This window comes from Leptosomus discolor, chromosome 2, assembly GCF_034619465.1.
Source record: "Leptosomus discolor isolate bLepDis1 chromosome 2, bLepDis1.hap2, whole genome shotgun sequence".
NCBI classification, from domain to species: Eukaryota; Metazoa; Chordata; class Aves; order Leptosomiformes; family Leptosomidae; genus Leptosomus; species Leptosomus discolor.
The window spans coordinates 7,703,779-7,722,129 of NC_141392.1; the positions used below are offsets into that span (position 1 = coordinate 7,703,779).

Here is an 18,351-nt window from a genome sequence, read left to right on the forward strand (position 1 = left end):
CTAACATATTTTTCTTTTTGCTCTGCTTGAAGTTTAAATAATATGTAGAGAGCCTTACTATAAGCGGTAGCATAGGCAACAAAATACGTGATTTTTAAATTTTTTTTTTTTTTTTTTTTCCATTTAGAAAGGTCAGATAATTTTAAAACTTTCTTCCTGTTACCAGAACTGGGAAACTTCCAGGCGAAAGTGATGTGGTAGAAGGAAATTGCACTCCTACTCTGCATTTGAAAAAAACAAAGCAAATAACACAGAAAGTTACTGATCTCATGGGCAACCCAAGTCTAGTTGCTTTTGCATTCTAGCACTATTTTGAGGAATATTTACTGCATTTAGTCCAAGAAGTTTTAAATAGAAATTTAGGAGTATTGGAATGATGGATTAGTTCTGTAATAGTAGCTAACATCTATTTAATCACACTAAAGATTGGAAGATTGGAGAAAGTAAATCCTTTGTTATATGTAATTTACAGTCTCATGCATGAATTGTTGACTTAAGGGCTTTGACAGATGGGACAAAGGAGAAAAAAAAAAAGCGGAACTGAGCAGTGGGTGCTTAGGCAGGGATTAAGAGGATTGGTTGGGAGAGTAAGAAAATCCCGAGTCCAGTGACTGCATTTGTGAGCCTGGGAGGCTGAAAGTGACTGAGAGGATAGTCATATTGTGTGCTATGTGAAGGATTTTCTTGGGATTGAGGAGAATAATTTAGCAATGACCCTGCTTACCTCCCAATCCGCTCAGCCTCTAAGTTCAAGTAGGTAGGCTGCTCAGTTGTTTGCCACAAGATGATCAGTGAGGTTTATCTTGATTGCTGATATGGTAAATGGCAATGCCCCCCTTTTCTGTGTAGAGATTTTGTAATCTAGAAATGAACCTTTGTAAAGTTATCCTTATATATTAAAAATGTGGCTATGTGTCATTTAGGAACAGGAACATTTTGTAGTGTAAGATCAATGTGATTGCTGGTTAGTCTCTCTCGACTAATTTCTAGAGTGTTAGAAGAGCTTTAGCAGTGTTATTAAAGATTCTCTTTGCTATAGATACATGAAGTTTTGTATTACAGGAGAAAAAGAATTGATAAGTGAAATACAATTTTAACATGGCTAAGGCAGCAAGTGTAGTATGTTCAGTTTAAAACCTGTATACATCTAGATGACAGAAATTTGAAAATTAATCAACCAAATGATATGGTGTTAGTTCATAATATGCTTTAGTTTATGTTTAAAATATACAGTGCTGAAAATAAATGTTTCATTTTTATTGCTGAAAGAATAGTTTTATATTTTATAATTATGGTGACTATTGAAAAAAGAAGAAAAAGTATCCAGCTTAGGATACAACAGAACAATGCAGGGCATGCAGTTATTTTAGTCATCTAATATGTCAGCATTCAAGAATCTGAACCGATTGTTTAAAAAAAATCTTGTACTTTGTTTCTTTTGTTGCTCACTTCCAACTTTGTCATCTGTCAGAATGCAAAAAAAAATTATCCTTCTATAACCATTGACAGGATAACACAAAAGCTGTCTCCAGGTCGATATTTTGCGGCAATATTTTTAACATACGAACAGTAGTTTTTATAATTTCACCTTGGTGCTCAACCATTTATTATCGTATCAGAAGCATGTCAGTAATTCCTTTCTAAATGTCTGCTTCTTTTAGTGCTGAGACCCACATCAAGGGCTTCACACTGAACAGTGCTGCCAGCAGCCTCCTCATCATATCGCAAGTTAGGCGGGATTATTTGAAAGGTATGTCACAATGCTTGACCTTTACGTCACATTAATGCCTCTGCAGATTTTTCTTGTAACGCCCTTCGAATACTTGGATAAAGGAGTCCATTTAGCAAATTACCTGCTTATCAAGAGCCTTTTGTGGTAGCTGAGAGACGTAAATTACTGTACATGCATTTATAATACAGCTTGAATATGAATGTACTTGTCATTTGACCACTTAGTCCAGTTTCCATTCCATTTAACACAAGATGGGTTTTCTTAAGATGAATCACAGCTCTTCAGACATGCAAAATTTGTGCTCCAGAACGAGAGAAAGTACAGGCTTTCAAGTGCGTTAAAATTCACAGCACAAGTCATTTTGCTTTGGAAATTAACATACTTTAGAGCATCTGAAACAATTCCCAGCAGTTGTTTCTTGCATATTGTGTTGGTTGTGTGAGATACCCGATGAGTTAAATTGACTGTTAAATGTGCATGATTGTGCACTAAATGATTATAATATTGATTTAAAAACTTAATCAAATACTTTTTAATAGTTCTCAATACCAACAGTAACAAAATACTCAGTTTGGTTTTCTTTTTAATGTAGCAATGATGATAGTAAAGAAAATGGTGGCTGAAGAGTATGTAAGGGTACCCGACAAGATGGCGGATAAAGTTTACAGTTGTGTCATTTTAGTTGTTGGCAACTAATTTAGTTTAGTTGGCTGTTTTAAAGCCTGGAGTTCCACTCTACACCATTACATTGTGCTGTAGAACTCCTGTGAGAGAGGAAAACTTTGCAAGCACATAGATTTACATGAAGTGCTGTGTCTGTTACCGCTGTGCGAGCGTTACTACAGCATTGATAAGTGTTTTTGTCAGTAGCTTTAAGCGTTAAAGCGGCTCCATACGAAGAAAATGTGTTACGCTGAATTGGGTTTTACTTTCATACCAGAAGACATACCAGAAAATCCATTTTTGATCCTGCCATCAGTTGATTTTATTTCATTCCATGATGTGTAGCTGTAGTAGCCCATACCCATGTAACATAAACTACATTAAAAGACTCTTAAGATGAGCATTTAGACACATCGTCTTGCTCATACTGCAGCTGATAAACTTGTCTTCTGTCACATTCCTTCCCCATTCAGTCTACAGTCTGACGTCATTGCCAGGTGCCATCGACCAAAGTATTTGTGGTGAATGTAATTGCCTCTCTCGCTCTTGGCAAGTCTTAAGTCTTTGCAGCTTTCAAGGCCTTCGCCTGACTTTCCTGTCTGATTTTATTGTAATAAATTTTCTGCTTATTCTTGTCCAGTGTGCCATGAAGTTTTGCCATTTCTTCCTAAATATTACACACAAAAATCTTCCCTTCTTCAGAACATCACTGGTGTTTCTATATTCTGCCAACCTCTTGTGCTAACTACCTGGTTTCTTTTTAGCTAGCATACTAAATTCTTGCCACGTCAACTCTCTCCCTTGCTGTACTCTTAAAAATGTTTCTTTTTTTCACAATCCAAAGTTTCTCAAGAAGTTTATGGAATTACATTGCTTTGCAAAATTATGTTTTCCTTTATCTTCTGCTTTATTTTGCAAGCTACTAAATATTTCAGCCATACTGGTCGTTTTCTGAGCCTCATAAACTACCCAAAATTTCTGGGCATAGTCTTTTTGTAGTCTTTTGTTGGTGAGCGCCATTTGACCTACCTCCTGTGATGACTTTTGCTTGTGTAAAACTTTCTTGCTTTATCACTTCCTGATACAGTTCACCATCATTCTTTGCTGTGTGGTGTGGTATAGATAAAAGGTTTTATGTAGGTCCCTAAGTGTACTCATAAGAGCTCTAATATCTTCTGCCACGAAATTGGTAAAACCCAGGTTACTTTAAGTGTCAGAACTTGAGTTTCACGGTAGGGAATTTGCAGAGTTTATAGGAAAGCCTTTTAATAGATAAATGGTTGATTTTTCACAAGCACACAGTTACCTGCTCCTAAGTACTCAGAAAACAAGGGATTAAATTATGAATTCAGATTAGTAATAATGGATGCTTTTGCATAAGAAAAAACCAAAACAGCAGAATTATCCAGTATGCTGCTAGTACGACATTTCTTGCAGTAGTGCTGCACCCATGCAACTTTCAAATCTGCCTCTGTCCTGGAGAAGGCTGGTCATGCTCTGTGCTAAAGGGAGGTTCTCTCTTAGAATCAGGAGGGAATTTGAACTTAGCATGTGTTTTAAGTTTGCTTTTTAAATTTTGGGAGTCTTGCCCCTGGTGTATTGCTCCTTTTTTTTTTTTTCCCCTAAAAAGAAAGAGGGAAGGGGAGAAGGCGGGGAGGGGTGCAGAAATAAAATTTGCTGTGAAGGAAGGCTAGGCATACAGGATGTTTTTTCTTCCTCTCCTGTGAAAGGTAATATTTGGTTTCTGCAATACGTGCATATTGAATTGGAATGTTAATGCTGTGGAGTTCAAGTGGGTGTATATTGTGTTAGAAGTGTTATCCCTTGGTATTATAATTATTATCTCTGATTAATCCTGCCTATGCTGATAAGGGGTAAGAGATTTTTACCAGAGGGGCATGTCTTTCTCTTGTGTGTTTGCTCATGTATAATGTAAATTGACAAGATTCTGGTTAGAGAAACGAGAGTGACTTCATCTGCAGTGAGTTTGGGGAATTCGTGGCAGATGGGCAGGAGGTTGATTTTGTGTGGTTTTAACATAGGTAATTGCTATAATTTGAGGAGTTCTTTAGGTAACTGTCCAGTTTTGAGTTTATTTTCGTTCTTTTATGGAGACATGTCCTGTGCTTTCATTTAAAATTAAATGGTTTGGGGCACACTTAAAAAGACAAATCTGAATACTAGACTTCAGCAGTTTCAATAATGATTTGCAGTTTTAAACTATGTTTATTGTTAAGTATACAACATTTTTTGTTTTTGGCAAAGAAAATCTATTATAATTTGGAGAAATAAAATAAGGTCATGACTTTTAAGGCCATAAGAGAGGGCATTTATTATACAGCTGCTTTCTTTGAGCTGGGTACTGAAATAACTAATTAAATGTAAAAGTATCTTAATACTTTTTATTGAGCAAATGTTACAGCATTTTAACCTGAATTACTGTTGAAAGTTTTTATTTGTGTGTGTATATAGTCAAGTGTGTGTGTGTATATAATTCACTGTACCAATTTTGGGGCTTGAGTTCAGCAAGAGAATTAGTTTCTGTATGTGTTTATAAAAGGGTAGGGTTAATGATACCAGCAGCATGGTTGTTTTCTGAAATAAAAACCTGATTTCCTTTTCCCTTATTTCTTTACCCTTGTTAGATGCAGTAGCTGTTCTAAAAGGAATGCTTGACAGTGGCCTGTTGCCTACTAGACCAGCAGTTACTGCACTCATTCAGACTCTGGCTGAAAAAGGAGATCTAAAGAACCTGCAAGCACTTAAAAACATGCTGGAAGACATCACAAAATCGATTGGTGTATCTGCCTCACTAATTGCTAATGCTATTGCATTGGCTCATACTAAAAAGTAAGTACTTCTAGGACTAGTATATGTGATTCTTTTATGCAGAGTGGTGGAAATCACTGGCATTATCCATTTCATTCTGTTTCCATTCCCACAGTGTCCTGGATGTTAAAATTCCAGTTAAGTTGAGCAGCGTACTGTGCAGTTCTGTTCTGGTGTCGTTTCCCAAACACGTTTAGGGTTGAAAATAATTTAGTGAATTACAGGAATAGCTATGAAGCTTTTAGGAGAGCATAACGTATTCTCTGGTGGTGTAATTTAGCTTTGATACCTTTGTTCTAACATATTACACCTCATATAAAGTGTTCTTCTTGGTGTTTGATCAAAAGCCCTATGAAATCCAAACGTAAAATTGAATTACTTCATCAGTATAAATGTAAGCAAATCTTGGAATTAGTACCCACAGATTATGCGTATAATACTTGTTTGGAAACAAAAATCTGCTACCTGTTCCAGTAGTTGAAATGACCAAATATTACTGTGTTTGCCCTCGAAGTGTGAAAGAAAGGCATGTATCTGTGGAGTGGGTTTGTTTGGGTTTTTTTTTTTTGTCAGAATTATAAAAAAAAAAAAAATTGGCTGGTAAACTGTTTTAGGCCACTGTTTTGATCATGGTAATTATCTCCACACTTTGAGTGTCCTTTGATTCAGCTGTTTAATTCAGTATCCATGTTCTGCCTAGCAGTTTTGTTTTAGTTGATACATTGGTACTGTGCTAGTTTATCCTTTGTATAAAACTGCTTGGGGGAAGCACTTTTGGGAGAAAGAGCATACTGTGAACGCCTCCAATATGCTTTGCAGGAACCAGTCTTCAGGGATCCTACTTATTCTGTTACTTTATTTCAAACCAGTTTCATCAGGCAGAGCTCCTGTGTCTAACTCTGCAGGAAAGCTGTAGAACTGTGTAGTCCATAATAGATACCCGACTGCCTCAGGCATGCTAGACCAGAGAATAGTCACTGAAGTGTTTGGAACAGCGAGAGGACTTGAGTTGAAGAACCACCATGCAGGCCATTTGCAGTAGTGAGCTCACTATATTTTCAGCCGCTGAAAAACAATCTGTCTATAATGGACTGATCCTGTAAATACCTAGATCTGAGTGGTCCTTGGCACACAGTTCCAGTGCATTGACTTTTGCCTAAATTAAACACTCTAAATAGGAGAGATGCTTCAGGGTTTGTCTCTTAAGCTGCATGTTTTCCTGTATTTTCATGTCATGAAAGTGTCGTGAAGTCATGCTATGTTTTTTTTAAGATGTAGATTAGTGACAAGAATAGATAAATAAATTTCTGTATGCAAGCACAGGTTATTGAGGCAGCATTGACTTTTCCCATACTGAAACTAGCTTGCATGTATGAAAAGGCAGCAGCAGTGTAAATAAAATGCACCTTATATATTCTTAAATATCTTGCAAGCTGTACCTTGAGAACTATGAAAACCAGATTTCAATGGATGTTTTTAATACCTGTTCATTTATTGGTAGATTCATGTTTCTGATACAGTTTTCAAAGTGTTTTTTATAGCTTTCAAATGTGCTGCATTTCTGCTTCACCTAAGAGCGTTCATTGTGCCCAGATTTCTTTTTCAATTAAATTAGCTTTTAGAGTGGACTGATAAGAGATGTTGTCATTTGAACTTTTTAGAATGCTAGGAGTAGAGTTTACACTTTGATGAATAATTTCTGCATTATTTTATTAGCATTTGCGGTACTTTAGCCGTAAGATTAAAAGTGTTTAGACAAAGGTACTGACCGAACAACATTTAGTATTGTCTTTTGCATCTAAAAAGGCAGGCATGAGAAAAATTGGGTAAATAATTAATTGAAGAGCATTAAAAAAAAAAAAAAAAACAAACCCTGAGTTGCATGCATTAATTATTCAGATACCTTCCGTTAATGTTTTGATTTTTGCCTTCTAGATTTGCAGAGCACATTTCCCTAAGCGGTTAGCTGAACTCTTCTTTCTTAATGAGCAAAAAAGTGTCAAAATTACTTAGGTTTTGTACAGGTCAAAGGTCGTTAAAAAAATGTGTGGGTTAAATTATTCATTCAGTCATAAATGGTTTCATTTTTACAATATCTGAATGAAGTCATAGGTACTCAACCATTCCTGGGAAATATAAACTTGATGTAGAAAACAAAAACTTTATTGTAGTTACTTCTTTAGGTTTAGAAATCTTGATTTGAGAAACTAAGCCAGTTCAATGTCTCTTCCTAGCAATGACCTTGATGCTGCTGTGGAATGCCTTGAACCTCTGCTTATCTCTGGTGCACAGAATCCTGATCAAGCTGTCAAAAGTATTTCCTATTTGTTAAGAAAGGTGTCTGAGGAAGGATTAGAACCAGCTTTGGAAAAATGTAAGTTAATTGCAATGATATTTAAATATTCTGACTAGAGAGAGGTGTTATGAAAGAGCTATTACATGTAAAACCTGCTCAGTCAGCATAAATCATGCCTGTGAAGTTTACAAAAATGGCTTTTCAATCAAAGATTTTCCTTATGTACCCATCATTTTGCAGTTGGTGTGATGGCAGAACGACTGGCCAGTCAGTTTGGAATTTACAGACCTGTCACAGAGCTTTTCCTTCAATATGTCAGTGCAGACAGAGCGGATGATGCCAGATCGCTGGTACAGGTAATGACATAACAAGAAAGGTACAGAAATGCTTAGAGCTCTTCAAAGGTTAACTGAGAAATTGTCAAAAAGAGGTGTTGTATAGCACAGGCTAGTACTGGTATGCTTTTGAGTTACAGTCTGAGTAGCAGTAGCACAGTTCAGACTCCTCCAAACCATGAGCTAGTACTCTAGCATTAATAGTAGTAGTGGGTGCCGGAGTCTGAATGTTGTTTGTCTTCTAACAACTTGAAAGAAATAAAGGAAGACTTGTGTGTTGCTTGAAATTCCATCCAAAGCAAATATTCTTCTGTGTTTTCTGCTAGACAACAATTGCTTCTTGCAAACCATTTCCTTGCAACTTCTCACATAATTTCTTAAGTGCTGTGATCGTAATAAAATCTTACTGCTGTACAGTTTGCAAACCAGAAGCAGGCAATGTTGGCTTTTCATGGACTTTATTTCACCTGATCCAAGGATTATTAAAAGTTAAATTTGCTTTCTATTCTCTTGAGTGTCACAGATGCATTAAAAGAGAAATGCTGGTCTCTGGGCCGCAGTCTCAGCTGAGTTAGCGATCTTCAAGAGATGAGACAGCTGCATTCATGCCATTTATACAGAGCTAAAGACAAAGCCGAGCCACAGGTGGGATGAGCTGTGGGTGGTGGGAGCTGCACAAATGGGCTTGTCCCAGCAGGTGGCAGCCCAGCAGCCACGCCGGCCCTGCGGATTGCGCAGTCACAGAACGTACCGTCCCAGGTTGGAAGGGACCTCAGGGATCCTCTGGTCCCGCCTTGGCAAAAGCACAGTCTAGACGAGATGGCCCCGCACCCTGTCCCGCTGAATCCTAAGTGTCCACTGTCGGGGAATCCACCAGTCCCCGGGGGAGACCAGTGTCCAGTGGTTGATTGTTCTCATGGTGAATGGCTGATTGTTCTCATTGTTCTGTGTCCGTAGGCTCCTGCCTCCAATTGAGGCTTCTTACCATCTCCTGGTAGTGCACACTACTTGTTTACCGGTTCCTAAGTATTTTAAGCTGTTAAAGAAAAAGCTCTGCTTCATCCATCAGATGTTTTATGATAGTCCAAGACCATTTTTTGAGAAGAATGCATACCCCCAAATGTGTTGGGTTACATCTGCTGCGGTGTGAGGTGTATTATTTGTGTATTCCCTGCTCTGGAACATTACTTTGTTTATTGCTTTGCCTAACTGGTTATCTGAGTATTAAATTAAAAGGAGACTACAAGTTTTCTATAAAACCCTCTTGCTATATAGCATGAAACATCAAAATGCAAAAAAAAAAAACCCCAAACCCAAGTTATGTCACTCTTCCTGATTTTTTGATTGTTCTTTGATTGAGATGGAATGAAAATCATTTACAATTTCTTGCTTTTGTGAAGGGAGAGGGTCTTACATTTTTAAGTAAAATCTGCATGTTCTTAAAATTTTTCCAAACATGGAATAATTTCCACTCATATATTCCTAAAACTTCTTATTACAATGGTGTCCAACTGTTGGAATTCAATTCATGGCTCTGTAGTATACCTGAGATAACATTGTGCACGCTATATCTTTGGGGAGAATTTTAAAATATTTCATGTTGAGTGGACGTTCACAAATCAGTTTAAGTCGAAACCTCTGTGTATATGAGAAAATTTGGGTTTTTAAATGGTTCAGGAAAAACTTTCAGTTGACTGCTATTGTGGATCAAGTATTCTACTAGTAGGTAACCAGAAGACAGTAATAATCACTGACCATTTTTTGTTATTTTCTTGAAAAATAAAACATAGTTAATTATTTTGCTTGTAATAATCTGAAATATTAGTACACACATGGAGAATTCTTGCTTTCAAAAATGCATCTAAGGGTCTATTTAAAAGTTAAAGCAACATCAACAGTGTCTTTTGTACTGTGTGGAGGGAGAATGCATTTATTGACCAAAGTCAAAAGCGGCTTGATATTTCAGCGTGAAAGGGGGCTGGGGGAAGCATTTCTCCAACTAAATTCTCTTTCCTCTCATAGCATCTAGTGACAGTAGGTGAGAATGGCTACAGTCAGTAATAAAATGTTGCAAGATTCTCCCATGAATATTTTACCTCTGTTTGTCACCATAAATCAATTTTTTGTCAGAACACTATGGGTACACTTTTGTCTCAGTTTGATGGAATGGAACTTCACACCTTTTCACCTGGACCTTAAAGAGCTTGTCAAACCGTATTGCACGTATAGTACATTCATAACGGCATAACCCAAAATTTCTTGTTTGCATATGTCCAAAATAACTAATTGAGTGCAGTAAATTCGTGGTAGATGTATTTTTATATGCACCATGTTCTCTTCCTGTGCATTTTGGTACTGATAAAATATCTTGCAGCTGGTAAAAAGCACTGTGCATTGTAAGAACTTTAAGACTGACACCTTTGAGGAACAGACACTAAAATATTTTCTTGTATATTTTATTTTGCTCTAGTTTCTGAAGTAAGAAAGATTTTTGATTTCTCTGGTCTGTCTCAAACTTTAAGTTGAACTTCTCTTTCTTTCTCAAACACTGTCTATTGCGGTGAAAGCCTTTTATAAAATACAGAGATTGAAATCAGTCCTTTGTATGCATAAGTGTAGGTAATTATACTTTAAAGAGAACTTGCTTTGTACATTTTAATTTTTATAAAGAAACGAGCAGTTATCTCCCTGACACCTTATTAAATGTATAATTAACCTTATGATCCCTAGCTCACTTGTGAATGCTTGGCAGTATAATTGGAGAGGAATAGTGTTTCTCTTTTTCATTCTTTTGCAGTCCTAAACCTCATTTTTTTTGCGGTATGTTGAAGTATTAGTTTAATTCTTTCCCCTTTTGTTTTAAACAAACTTTATACCTACCATTTTAAGAGCAATGTTTACCAAAACGGTGCATGAAATGAACTTATTTCCTTTGTTCAGGGGTGGTTTGTTGTTGTTGTTTTTTTAATTAATGGTCAACTATTATATATACTTTATATATAATACGTCAGTATATTATTTTAAACATCTGTAATTAGAAATTTTCACCTTAGAGATTGTTTATCGCTAACCTACTCATGACTGCTACGTTAATTATTTCTTTTTCTTTAGAGGTGTGGCGCATTAGTTGAGGAGAAGAGCACTTTAGTGAGTTTTATGGCTAGATCAGCATCTAAACCTGGACAGGTATAATAATTTTTAATGCATATCATTGTATATGTAGCAAAATACTGTTTCATCAATGTTTGAAGTGTTTTGGATCTTAAACTTCACAGCTGACAGCTTTACAAGGTTTCTTGGGGATGAGGGGAGGTTATTGTGCAGAGCCGGTTACAATTAAAGGAACAGTTTACTTATGGAGCCGGATGGAAAGGAGGGTGTGGTTGATATTTTCCTATTGTTTCAATAATTTCCTGCATTTTTGATGTTATATTTTATATCCTACAAACGTTGTGCTTTAAATGTTCTACTGCAGTATCCAGTTCAGTATTGCAACCTGAACGTACTTATTTTGCTGGCTACATTCTATGAATACAAATGCAAGTTAAAACCAACCTCAGCCTCTCTCTGATGATGAAATGCCTGTATGTGTACGTTAAAGCACACATGTCTTACTACTTGTTATGGTGGTTCGGGCATGTACCTAGTTTGAGGGTCTGTTTAAATTCCTGGCTTTGTGCTCGTTCCCTGTAACTTGAAATGTCGTCATTTATGTGCCTGCTCTGCCCCTGTCCCTCCCAGGGACCAAAAAAAACCCCAAATAAACAAAACACCACACACCAAAAAAAAACCAAACAAACAAATGAAAAAAACCCAAACCCAACACTGAACAGCAAAAAAAAAACCCAAAACACACACATGCATGCAGAACCACATTGATTTCTCTTTGATAGAGGAGCAGCATCAGGAGACAGTTAATACACAAACTAGTATAAATACTTCTCAAATGAGGGGAAAAGCACATTTATCTTTTGTGGAAGTTGCCATTAAATGCTCGTAGCTTAGAAGTTACTCTGTTGAAGTGGTGGTGATAAATATGGTGATGATAAACACCATTTTTTAGTGTCTGTAGAAATTAAAAAAACTTGAAATTTTCTAGCTTTTCAAGCTGAAATTTTAATAACACATAGCAGTTAGTAGTATGTGCTACTAAAGATGTTACTAATTTCTATAGACTTTTTTCATTCAAGACCTGGGAGGTTTTGAAACTGGAATCGGAGGTTGAGGGAGGGAGGTTCCAAATTTCAGCATACTAGTTTCTGTTCTGACTTCTTTTAAGCACTGATCATAGCTACCATTGACCTCTAGGCCAGTGAAGGCTGCCAAGTGGTTTGCTTTTTTTAAAAAAAAATTGGTTTAAATCCTGACATATTCTCATTAATGCATGAATTGCTTCCTTCAAAGAAATTGAGAAACTAATGTTGATGTTTCTTGAGTATGGATTTTAGTCCCGTATTTTGTTTGTTTTATGTTGTGTCTGATTTCTTTGACTGTTTTGTATCTGCATATGAAATTTTGGGAAGGAAGTTATGTCTGCTTTCAGTTGCACAGTCCATTTCTTGTTGTCAGTAAGTTCATTTCACTTTAAAGATCTGAAATAATTATTCTAACTTTGGCAATTTTATTTTGTTCTTTAAGATTCGAAGGTAATGCTCCTTTTATCTGTGCATTAAATTTCATAGGCAAAGAAGATTGAGACACTTCTAGAACTGATTCCTGAGCATCTAGACGCAGAAACTGCGTACCATTACCTCATGAAATGTTATGGTAATTTACTCTCCTTGGAATAGTTTTTTCAGTAAGAATTCCTTCAGACATTTGGAAAGATCATGGAAACCTTTAGAAAGGGGAGTAGGATCTACACTGTGTAACTTGCTTTACAGTTTGAGCCACAAAGGGGTGGGGGATTTGACTGGGTGTTTGTTGTTTAAGTCTGTTGGGTCTGTGTACTGTCCTAGCTCTTGGCTTGAAAAAGCAACCAACGGACCCAAGCCTTCAATTCTTTACAAAAGAACTGCATTAGATTAAAGGATACTGCTACAATAGAAGCTAAGTAGGGGCTTTGTGGAATAAAAAATCCATCCTACCCATGGAGACGAATACTGTAGAAACTAGTGGCTTTTAAAATGAATCTAGCTTTTTTTTTCTCCAAAACATGTAGTGAGTGTATTGATTTGTTTTATGTTTTTCAGAATCATAAGTAGTAAGTTCTGTCAGTGATGTGCAAGGACCTTATTGTCACTAGTGTAGATTCTTTATACCTGTTTTAGTTTAGCCAAAGTTAATATTCCAAATGCCTTCATTTGGATTTACCTAAGTAGTTGAAGTGCTAATCAGTTCGCTTTATAGTTGAAGTCAAAGAGGAACAGCTCTAAAAAAATAAAGTTGCTTATTTAAATATGTTTATTTGCAACACTTGGTTTTGAAAAACCAGGCCATATAGCCCTTATGGCAACAGTCAGTTGGAAGTTTGTGTCTCTGTACTGCAGTGTCCTTTGCCTTGTATACTCTGATACGGCCCTCCAGTTTTATTACAGGGAGTAAATAACTCTTCACACGTGTATTACAAGCAAAAAGATACAATGGCAGAAGCCCTTGGGCTCCAATCTATCACAGAGGAGATAAATAGGAATGATTAAGTAAAACACGTCAAACCCAAATCCAAGGTATGGTGTTAAAGGAATACAAACTTCACAGCAGTTGATTCAAGTTGTAGAAGTTCTCCTGATGTGGTATTGAACTTAGAAAATTCACTTGCTTAGTAGTTCAAAACAGCAATCGCTACTGAAACCGTTTAGCCCCATAGTTTCATTCACAGCAGGGTAAGTTTTCTAAGATATATATTTTGTTTTATAAAACAAAAAAACGGCTTTTTGTCACCAGCACTGTACTTGCTGCTTTACACTATCATTAGCCCTTTACTGCTTTTACCTCAGTAAAAATTCTATGAGTGACTAATCAATTTTTTTCGGTATCCTTTCCAGCTACCTCTTAGTACAACAATTTCATAAAGAGACTGCAGAGAATCAACCACTTGCTCAATTATACTGTGTGTGAACAGGTGGTTGCTGTAGTTTCTTTGAGCAGAGTCGTAGCTGGCTCGTAGCAGGTTCTAGAGGAGACATTCAGTACCAGCATGGAGAGTTTTAAAAGCTGATCCCAGATTACTCTATACAGCCATCTCACCTGTCTCATATGTCTGTTACTTGATCCACTTTACCAGGGCTGGGCTGGATGAGTTGTACTAGGCTATCTTTGCATTTTCTCAACAGAATTTGCAATTCAAAATAACCGTAAGTTTGTGTTAATGAAAAAATAAACATCAACAAACAGTTTTATAATCAATTATGTAAATTGGCAATTTAACTACCTCTTCCCCTCATCCCTTCCTTCCATTTCTTGATGATTTCTACAGTGATGAGTATTTTAGTTTCATCTGGCTGTTAAAATGATCATCAGCAAAGTATTTAGCACAACTGAATTTTAGAAGGCTTTGCTTAGGTTGTGTTCTAGCCAAGACACCTAGAAATAAGATCTTTTATTTAAAGTATTTTTTAATTATTTTTTTTTCATTTTACAGTTAGTAAGCTTTAAAGCATGATTTCTCACTTTGGGCCTAGCGTCATTATTTTCTAGAGAACAAATGATTCTCCCGTCAGGTCCATTGTTGGTTTTAATTAGAAAGGGGAATGAAAAAGGTAATGGAATGCTATTACTACAATAGGTTACTGTTGCTAGTTATCAAAATAAAATGGACAAATAACATGATAATTGTTTATGTGTTTAGCAAAGATATAGCAGAATATAGATCACAGGTGAAAGAAGTCCGATTGTATATCAGACATCCACAACTGAACAAATAAAAGGACATTGACTCCTTTCCTCGTCCTGAGATATGATCCACTGCCAGGACTGGATTTCCTTCGCCTGGTGGGAGGCATAGTCCTTTGCTGTTGTATACCTTCTAGAAAAAGGAAATATGTAAAATCACATTTGCATGGTCCATTAAACGCAATCTAAGTATTAGCTCTTTTTTTTTTCGTTTTCTGTACAATAAATACATCTATTCTAAAGAAATAGAAAGTTAACGATTTCTATTAGGCTTTCATTAAACCATCACTTCATGCAGTTTCTGCAGTAGCCTCCCACGTTCAGAAAGGAGCTCAGCCACTTGCCAGATGTGAGTGGGAAGCTTTTTCTCATGAGAAGGGGACACAAGCTATCCATTTCTGCATAATTAAAGCTTTCTTCTTTAAGAACAATTGAGTTTGTAGCACCTACGGTTGTGAAGATGGTGTTTCCCAATGCGAACAAGACCTGAGACAGCTCCCATACTGCAGATGTTCGCCTTTTCCCAAGCAACAGAATGAATTTAACTAGGCATGATGGTTTCCTTGTTGTTCACAAGGTGCTAGGAACTGTTATAAGTGCTTCTACGACCCCGAGGACAACAGTGAAACTGTCAGGGGTCGCTTCAGTTTCAGCCTGGTTCTTATCGAGCCAGCATCAGAGCAGCAGAAAAGTCTATGGTTAAGCATAATCAGTGTAGAAGGAGGAGTTCCTCCCCTCTCCCACTTTAGAAGGAGGAGAAATACACTTCAGTCTTCTGCAGCTAGAAGTGAATAGTGCTTTAGATAAATGAAGAATGAATTAGGTAGAACTTGTTGCAGGGGATGGTGCCTTTTATGGAATATCCAGAAAAATATTGTTGGTTCCCGAAGCAGCAGTTACGATTTGCGATGGTGTTAGTGGGTCAGGAAAAATTTTCTCTTGTTCATTAGGATGAAATGGGTTTTTCTTTGTGTTCCGAAATGAGCATCTGATCTTTGTTTTCTTTTTCCTTCAGGTTACAGTTTTGATATAGCCCACACCTGTATTTGTTAATGATATTCTGCCCTTACTTAGGGGAGTTAAAGTCTCTTCTAGAGTTCTCACATGCTGAATGTGGGTGGCTTTTGTTCTAGCTTTTTATTTTTTACCTTTAGCTTCAGAAAGAGGCCTGTGGCTCGCGCTCTCACTGTGGAGCGGCCTGCTCTCACTGTGTGGCTCCTACTCCTCTGTGGTTCCAGCACATGCTTTAAGGCGTTGACCACCCAGCCTCAAAAAAAGGGAAGGCTAGAATGGCCATATGTTCTGTTCTCTTACGTGAATTGTCGGTAGGATATGAAGAATATCCAGAATATTTGGAATATTTTAATATAAAATATTTAGAATATGTTTTGGCAAGTAGCACAGATGTCTGACGTCATGGAAGGGGGTGAAAAGAGGATCACTTAACCATGGAGGGGGTTTGTGTTTTGTTTTTTTTTTCCTCAGAATCGGATGGGGATATTGCTTCTGTAATGGCTGTGTATGAGAAAACAAAAGCGAAGAATATACAGCTGCATGAGCTATCTCTGAAATCTTTAGCGGCTTTTCTGAAGGAAGCAGGAGAGCCTGTCCCTTTCACTGAGCCCCCTGTGAGTATTTCCTAATTAAGAAATAGATCTGCAGAATTGTGTATGTTCAGCGTTAATAAAACAAATTCCATGAATAATTACAGAGGGATTAGATCTCTGCAGAGACTCCTCAAAGGAGGTGATGTGTGAAGTACTGCGTGTTGCAGGAGCTATAGTAATCTTGCATTGGGTTTGACTTGAGGAAATAAAACCTCTTGGGGCTTACGATATTTAAACTACCTGCTCCTTATCAGGCACTCATCTACAGGTGTACCTTTATCAAATGTCCTTGGGGCATTTATCTAAGCAATTGAACTTTAAAAGACTTATAGAATGGAGCATTATTATTAACATTGTTTTTTATATATTTATATATTAATATCATTAACAATTAACGTGTTTTAGTTTACGTTAATTACCTGTTTCATATCTAGTACAAGTTGCCGCTTTAGTAGGATGGGATTTTAGAACTGTAGGTATTATTTTGCTATGGCAGCTTTGCCTCTGTCTGCCTTGCCAACAGATGGATGCAACTGTGCAAATACACCTTACTTGAGGGTGGCAAGTGGCATGACACTAAATCGATTAAGACTGTAAATACTTCTTTGACATTGTTCCTTTGACTAATAGTCTACTAGTACCATTTTAGGAAAGCAGATTTTAAAGACCTATTGTTTTCCCTCTCTAAGCAAACTTTTTATTGCCATTTTCTAGCTGCTTTTTATATTCTAAAATAAGTGGGTTTCTATACTTCTGTAAGGACCTGATTGTTTCTCCATATTGCTTCAGGATAAATGGGATTTTTCTTTTCTCATTTTGCGAAGAACTGGAGAAAATTTTGGCATAAAATAATTGGGTTAGCCTTTTAACAGCTGTGGAATTTTGGAGGTTTTTTCCAACCTTGACATAATTTATAATCTGAATTTTTATTTGGACTGTAAATTTAAAATGTAGAGTATCTATTTCTTACATGTAGCTAGTGAAAGTAAAGTCACTGAACTGATTCATTTTCTGATTTCCCTGTTCAATTTTTGTCTAATGCAGCCTGGTGTTTAAGAGTCTCATAGGTTTTTTTGACACAATTGCAGATTGCAGTTTAAAAGTATTTTCATTTTAAAAATGAAATTGATTATATTATTGCATTTTGTAATAGAAGCTTCATTATGGTAAGGTTTTCATTTTCCTTTTATTCTGTCTCTCTGGTATTTCTCTTAATTATACAGACTTCAATACAGATCAGTTTTGCATGACAGAGAATAACAGATTTTGCTTTTGTCAGTGTAGGACTTTGTTCAGAATTAGTAACTTTTCAGTTGAAACCATGTTGAACTTGTTTATTCCACTCTATTTATAGGAGACATTCAAGTTCTATGTGGAAAAATGGAGGAACAGAAGATTGGAAGCATCATGAACAGACAGTCTTTTATGCTTTAGTTTATGAAATTGTTTAAATATTACATTCAATAAAAACTGAAGAAAGCATGTTGTTCTGTGTAATTTTTAATATAGATCCATGTTTAAGCATCACTTTCCATAGCTGTAATTGATAGGAACATTCATTAATGGAAAAGCTGTTGAAATTGCTAATGAAATATCAAGATGCAGCTTTCTATGGTATTTCTGTTTTGATGTATGATCTGCTGTAGCCTGAACTGTATTTTGGCTCTTACTGATTCACCAAATATATGTATATCAAGAAAGTTGCTAGAGGGGTATCTAACTGTAACTTAAGCAAACTGTCTTATCCTGTGTTGTTCTTTGCCTGGTCAGTGTACTTTGGGCTGAAAGTAGAAGGGTAAAGATCATCATCTTCAGAATTCGTCTGTATCTGCACAGAAAATAAACACATCTTTTTTAGATTTGTCCTAAATGTACTTCTCTTGTCTTAAGTATCTTGTTAGGGCATTCGGTATTATAGGGAAAGACAAAATACTTCTACCTTTTACGCTAGCTTGTGTGTTGTGGTTCTATAGCGTCTTTGATTCGTTCTCATAACTGTTCATCCAGTCAGTTTTGTGGTTACAAGACCTGCGTATCCATGAAAGCGTGCCTTCTGAA

At 36.6% G+C, this 18,351-nt stretch overlaps 1 protein-coding gene across 1 annotated transcript in view; it reads left to right on the forward strand.

Annotated features, from left to right (window-relative positions):
- The window catches only part of LRPPRC (leucine rich pentatricopeptide repeat containing), a 112,507-nt gene extending 94,734 nt beyond the window's left edge, over window positions 1–17,773 (forward strand). The window contains exons 33-40 of the mRNA XM_086482286.1: window positions 1,662–1,750; window positions 5,041–5,245; window positions 7,459–7,598; window positions 7,761–7,876; window positions 10,967–11,041; window positions 12,538–12,622; window positions 16,172–16,314; window positions 17,648–17,773. Coding sequence (XP_086338412.1) covers window positions 1,662–1,750; window positions 5,041–5,245; window positions 7,459–7,598; window positions 7,761–7,876; window positions 10,967–11,041; window positions 12,538–12,622; window positions 16,172–16,314; window positions 17,648–17,704 — 910 coding nt within the window. The 3' untranslated portion in view covers window positions 17,705–17,773. The remainder of the gene's footprint in view (window positions 1–1,661; window positions 1,751–5,040; window positions 5,246–7,458; window positions 7,599–7,760; window positions 7,877–10,966; window positions 11,042–12,537; window positions 12,623–16,171; window positions 16,315–17,647) is intronic.
- Window positions 17,774–18,351: the final 578 nt, after the last annotated feature.